Raw genomic sequence first — 6,000 nt, forward strand, 5'->3', positions numbered from 1 at the left:
GAGGTCTTCTTGAAAACACGGCCAAGTGTGAGGCCTCAAAGGAGAACCAAGCATCATCTGTTCACTTCCCAAGCATCTATGCAGGGCTGACTCTTTGTTCAACTCTTCCTGGAGGAGATCCAGGACCTCGAGAAGTTGCCATTTGGGAACCATCCTCTCTTGGTACCCAGGACACAACAGAGAGAATGTGGCAGAAAGCAGGGGCCTGAAGCCAGCCTCCTGCACCTCATCCCTCTGGTACCCATATCCCCCCTCCAATGCTCCCCACGATCTTGGAGGGAAGTTTAAGCCCTGGACTCAGCATTCAAGGTCTTTTGGTAGCTGGTCCCACCGCCCAGACTTTGCCCCAGTCCAGCACCAATGAAAAACCCAAGCACAGAGAGGTTAAGGAGCTACTTGAGGTCACACAGCCTGGTAGTGGCTGAGTTGAAATTTGAACCCAGGTCCGGTAGAATCCACAGCCCTCATTTATCCTCTCTGCTTTTCAAAAGGGGAAACTGAGACTCCAAGAGAGATGAGGCTTTGGAGGGGGTTAACCTCAATTATCTGGACTCCTGACACCCCACCCAAATGCCAGCCTCGTGCAGCAAATATTTGCTTCTGAGCCAACATTTCTGCTGAATGGGCCCCCAGGGACAGATCAGCCTCAGTTTTTCCAAGAAGTTCCTCCCTGGTTCTGCAGAGCCCTGGACACCCGGGTTCAAATCCTAGCTCAGTCTCAACTCACTCCTGTCTGTCACCACCCCAGCTGCGACGCTGGCGGACAGACACCCCAGTACAGGGAACGAGGGGCGAAAGGAGGGTGCCACGGACCCCAGGGGACACCTCGATCCACAGGCGTCCTCCCCCCTTCCCACTGCTGCCACAGACAGACACTCGCCGTGGTCCCCGCCACGCGGCCAGGACACACTTCTGGCAACTCCTGTGTGCTCGGCCGGCCGCCGAGCCTTCGCCGGCGCCGTGCCCCCTACCTCTTGGAGCGCTGCAGCAGCGCGCCTTTGGCCAGGCGGCTGCGATGGCCGGGAGCCGCCACCGCCGTCCAGTAGCTGGGGTCGGACATGCTGCTTCCCTTTGTGCCGCCGCCGCCGCCCGAGGTTGGAAGGTGCGGGGGCGCAGCCGGCGGCGGCGGGGCGCAAACCTCAGCGGTGGGATCGGCCCCGGGAGTCCCGCGGAGCCGGACAGGGAGGGGGGCGCACAGGGCTGCGGGGTTGGGGGGGCGGCGAGAAGGAAGCGCGCGCCCCCGAGCGCGGCCTGGAACTCCGCCCAGGCGAGTGCGGGGGCGGGGCCTTGGGGGCGGGGCCTGCCGGAAGGCGGAGCGAGCGACGCGGAAGCGAGGCCCGGGGACCCGCGTGCCGGCGAGTGGGCGGGGCGCTGCCATGGCCGCGGGCGGAGAGGCGGAGCGTTGCTAGGGCCGCGGGCGGCTGAGGCCGGGCGTTGCTACGACCGCGGGCGGCGGGGGCGGGGAGTTGGCAGCACCTTAACCTCCAGCCAGGCACAGGCATTTTGGCTCCTTTCTGCTAAAATGTAAATCTAATCACTGCCTCCTTTTCCTCTCTCCCGGGGCACTGACCCCTTCTCAGTGCGGCACCCAAGACCCACCCAGCGTCCTGGCCTGGCTCATGCTACCACGCCCACCCTGGCCCCACTGCTTGGAATCTAGCCTGGCAAGACAGCGTCCTCTCCTCCGAAAAACCCGCTTTCGTGTCTGTCTGGCTCTGTTTTCCCCAGGTTAGGGACTCCTTGGGGTCCCAGCAGCTCCCATCACTGGAATGGCACAGAGCGTGTGTTGGGCAAATTGAGTCGGGGCGTCTGACATGCTCTGCCTCTGTGTGGCGGAAAAGGCCATCAGCCGTGCCTCAGTTAGGAATAAGCCACCTGATTAAACTCCAGCCTCAGTCTCCTCAACTGTGAAATTGGAGGAAAACTGGACTGACAGTGACGATGACACAAATCAGATGTAATGGGGCGCTTCCAAGGGCACCTGGTATATGTTCCATATCTATATATAATTTATAAACGATAGCATCAGGCTAACTTCCAGGCCTCTGTTTCCCCATGCATAGCATCCCCCGTATTGAAAATCTGAGACACAGAGCCTGGTACAGGGCTGAGGGTACAGTATGTGTTCACTATGGAAGCCACTATGGAAGCAGAAGTGTCTCCCACTGTAGGGACTGAATTAATGCTTCCTCCTGTCATGACAGCCCAGGCAAGTCAGGGGCAGTGTCACCATGAGGGGTACCCCTTCCTGGGCCCCAGGACACTTTGGGACCCAGTCCAGGCCCAATGCTGGAGCCCGGGCTTCATATCTAAAGAGACGATTTTTTTTTTTCTTTTGAGACAGAGTTTCGCTCTAGTTGCCCAGGCTGGAATGCAATGGTGCAATCTCAGCTCACTGCAGCCTCCGCCTCCCGGGTTCAAGCGATTCTCCTTCGTCAGCCTCCCAATTAGCTGGGATCACAGGCGTGAGCCACCACACCCAGCCTCCATCCGGCTTTTCCCAGCCTTGGTTTAAAACCAGCCTGGGTGAGGCCAAGTGTGGTGGAGTGCAGTGGCGCCATGTCGGCTCACTGCAACCCCCGCCTTCCTGGGTTCAAGCGATTCTCCTGTCTCAGCCTTCCGAGTAGCTGGCATTACAGGTGTGCACCACCACGCCCAGCTAAGTTTTTGTATTTTTAGTAGAAACGGAGTTTCACCATGTTGGCCAGGCAACTCAAACTCCTGACCTCAGGTGATCCGCCCGCCTTGGCCTCCCAAAGTGCCAGCATTACAGGTGTGAGCCCCCGTGCCCAGCCAACAGGAAACAATTCAATGAGCAAGATAATTTCGGCTGGGCGTAGTGGCTCATGCCTGTAATCCCAGCACTTTGGGAGGCCAAAGCGGGTGGATCACCTGAGGTCAGGAGTTTGAGATCAGCCTGGCCAACATGGTGAAATCCAGTTTTACTAAAAATACAAAATTAGCCGGGTGTAGTGGCATGTGCCTATAATCCCAACTACTTGGGAGGCTGAAGCAGGAGAATTGCTTGAACCCAGGAGGTGAAGGTTGCAGTGAGCTGAGGTAGTGCCATTGCACTCCAGCCTGGGCAACAAGAGCAAAACTCTGTCTCAAAAAAATAAATAAATAAAAATATGAAAGAAATAGCTGGGCATAGTGGTGCATGCCTGTATCCCCAGCTGCTCAGGAGGCTGAGGCAGGAGAATCACTTGTACCCAGGAGGTGGTGGTTGCAGTGGACCGAGATCGCACCAGTGCACTCCAGCCTGGGTGACAGAGCGAGACTCCGTCTCAAAAAAAGAAAAATAAATAAATAAAAAGATAATTTCAAACACCAAGGCTGAGAAGGGAAAAGAAAGGACAGAACACTGCAAGGGGCGACTTTAGCCATGAGGCCTCTCAGAGGAGGTAACATTGCAGCCAGCCAGAAATGGAGGAGGAAGGAGCTGGCTATGCAGAAAGCACATCCCAGGCAAAGGGCACAGCTCTCTGAGGCAGCACTGAGGGCAAAATGCCAGAGGGGCTGATCACATGAGCCTTGTGGGCTACAGGGAGGAGTGCAATTTTATTGTAGGAGCAATGGGGAGCCATGGAGGGTGCTTGAGCAGAGAAGGAGTGTGATCTGGACTATGTTTGTAAACCCCCTTGTGTCTGCTATGGGGAGCAGACTGTTAGGGGACAGGAATGAAGGTAGCAGGAGGCCAGTAAGGGGCTGGGACAATGTCTGGGAGGGGAATATTGAAGCTATGGGGAAAAATGGGTGGGTTTGGGAGTTTTGAGACCAGGGGAGATGGTGGTTTTGAGACCACCAGAGATGGTAATGAGGATGGAGTGGTCACCTATGATCCCCAGGTATGCAGCCCAGGCCTCCTGTGGGCTACAGATTCTCCTGAGTCTGGCTGGGGACCCAAGTGGGGATGGGGCCACAGTCTCCATCTGCTGTCACTACGTGCTGAGCCACCCCATATGCACGGGGACACACTTTTGCATGCACACACAAGGCGCTGCCCCCTCATCCCCAGCCACAGCTATACCCAGTAACACTTACACACCCCCTATTACATACACCACTGCCCTGACATCTGTAGCAGGGAGAGAACCTTCTCCCATGCTCACGTGGCCTCAGTTTCCCCCTCTGCAAAACAGGGCTGCAGCTGACAATGCAGAGGGCCTGCTGCCACGGTGAAGGCCTTCCACGAAAGGCTGGCTGAGCCACTGACCTCTGGTGTCCGTCCACTGCTCCCCAGATCATGCCCTTGGCCTGCTCACAAACCCTCCATGGCTCTCTATTGCTCTTACAGCAAAACCGCATTCCCGGGTGAATCCCTCTCCCAGGGGTCATATCCTAGCCCTGTCCCTGACAAACTCTGTGACACTGGCATTTGACTCTCCCTGCCTGTGCTGTGACTGTAAATGCCAAAGTCTCAGGTAGATATACAGACACCCCTCTTCACCGGCCCCTTTTTAGTGGGACTACCCCAGTGCTTCCCACCTGCCCATATATCTGTGCCCCTCCCAGCACCACACGACACTCTATGGCTCCTAGTGCCCTAGGTAGAAAATCCACATTCTTCCTGCCCTTGGCATTTGAGACTCCAGAAGGAATGTGTCTCTAACGATGCTGTTCCTGCCTGGAACAGCCACTTCGTCTATGAGCGCCCAACTCATCGCCTTCAACACCACCCCCAACCCCCAATGCCATCACCACCACAAGGACAGCCCTCCCAGATACTGCCCATTCATCTAAGCCACATGCATTAACTGAGCACCTGCTGTATACACCCTGGGCCTGCCCTGAGGCTACAACATGACCAGGACAGATAAGGCATGGTCCCAGAGAGGCTGTCAAACCTCTGGATGAGAAAAATAACTGGATAATCACACAAGACAATGTGGAAATTGAATCTCTGAGGTTGGCTGGGTGCCGTGGCTCATGCCTGTAATTCCAAGACTTTGTAATTCCAAGGCTGAGATGGGCAGATTGCTTGAACTCAGGAGTTCGAGACCAGTCTGGCCAACATGGTGAAACCCCATCTCTACTAAAAATACAAAATTAGCCAGGTGTGGTGGCACATGCCTGTAATCCCAGCTACTTGGGAGGCTGAGGCAGGAGAACTGCTTGAACCCAGGAGGTGGAGGTTGCAGTGAGCTGAGATATCGCACTACTGCACTCCAGCCTGAGTGGCAGAGCAAGATTGTCTCAAAAAAAAAAAAAAAAAAGAAAAGAAAAGAAACAAAGAAAAAAGAAAATCTCCGAGGTCTGGATAGGGAAATGGACAGGTATAATGCATGTTATACTCCATGTTTGTGGGGCCTGGAAGGAGGGGGTGGTTGGGGAAAGCTTTCCATCTGAGGCTGAGGGCTTGAGGAATAAAAAAGGAGGGAATAGAGTTCTGGGCAGTGGGGACAGCAAGTGCAAAGGCCCTGAGGCTGGACCAGCCTGCATTCTGGAGGATAAGCCCAGGAAGCCGTGTGGCTGGAGCCAAGTGAGCGATGGGGAGATGGATAGAATGGAAGCAGGGAAGTTGCAAGGCCAGGCACGATGGCTCACGCCTGTAATCCCAGCACTGTGGGAAGCCAAGGCGGGTGGATCACCTGAAGTCAGGAGTTCGAGACCAGCCTGGCGAACATGGTGAAACCCCATCTCTACTAAAAATACAAAAAATTAGCCAGGAGTGGTGGCAGATGTCTGTAATCCCAGCTACTCACGAGCCTGAGGCAGGAGAATCACTTGAATCCAGGAGGCGGAGGTTGCAGTGAGCCAAGATCGTGCCACTTCACTGCAGCCTGCGCAACAAGAGGAAAACTCTATCTCAAACAAACAAATAAAACATCCAAATGTTAGCTGGGTGTGGTGGTGCATGCCTGTAATCCCAGCTACTCGAGAGGGTGAGGCAGGAGACTTGCTTGAACCCAGGAGGCGGAGGTTGCAGTGAGCAGAGATCACACCACTGCACCCCAGCCTGGGCAACAAAGTGAGACTGTCTCATTAAAAAAAAAAAAA

The 6,000-nt window shown here is 55.4% G+C and overlaps 1 protein-coding gene across 14 annotated transcripts in view; it reads right to left on the minus strand.

Annotated features, from left to right (window-relative positions):
* Positions 1-6,000, minus strand: part of MAST3 (microtubule associated serine/threonine kinase 3) — a 57,327-nt gene that overhangs the window by 34,767 nt on the left and 16,560 nt on the right. For 6 of the 14 annotated variants that reach the window (XM_023229615.1, XM_023229625.1, XM_023229613.2 and 3 more), the window contains exon 1: positions 972-2,320. The exons of 6 other annotated variants lie outside the window; for them this stretch is intronic. In XM_023229615.1, coding sequence (XP_023085383.1) covers positions 972-1,378 — 407 coding nt within the window. In that variant the 5' untranslated portion in view covers positions 1,379-2,320. Of the gene's footprint in view, positions 1-971; positions 2,323-6,000 lie in introns of those variants that run through there. 2 more of the 14 variants (XM_023229624.2, XM_023229617.2) reach the window with 2 other exon arrangements.

This window comes from Piliocolobus tephrosceles, chromosome 21 (genome assembly GCF_002776525.5).
Source record: "Piliocolobus tephrosceles isolate RC106 chromosome 21, ASM277652v3, whole genome shotgun sequence".
NCBI lineage: Eukaryota > Metazoa > Chordata > Mammalia > Primates > Cercopithecidae > Piliocolobus > Piliocolobus tephrosceles.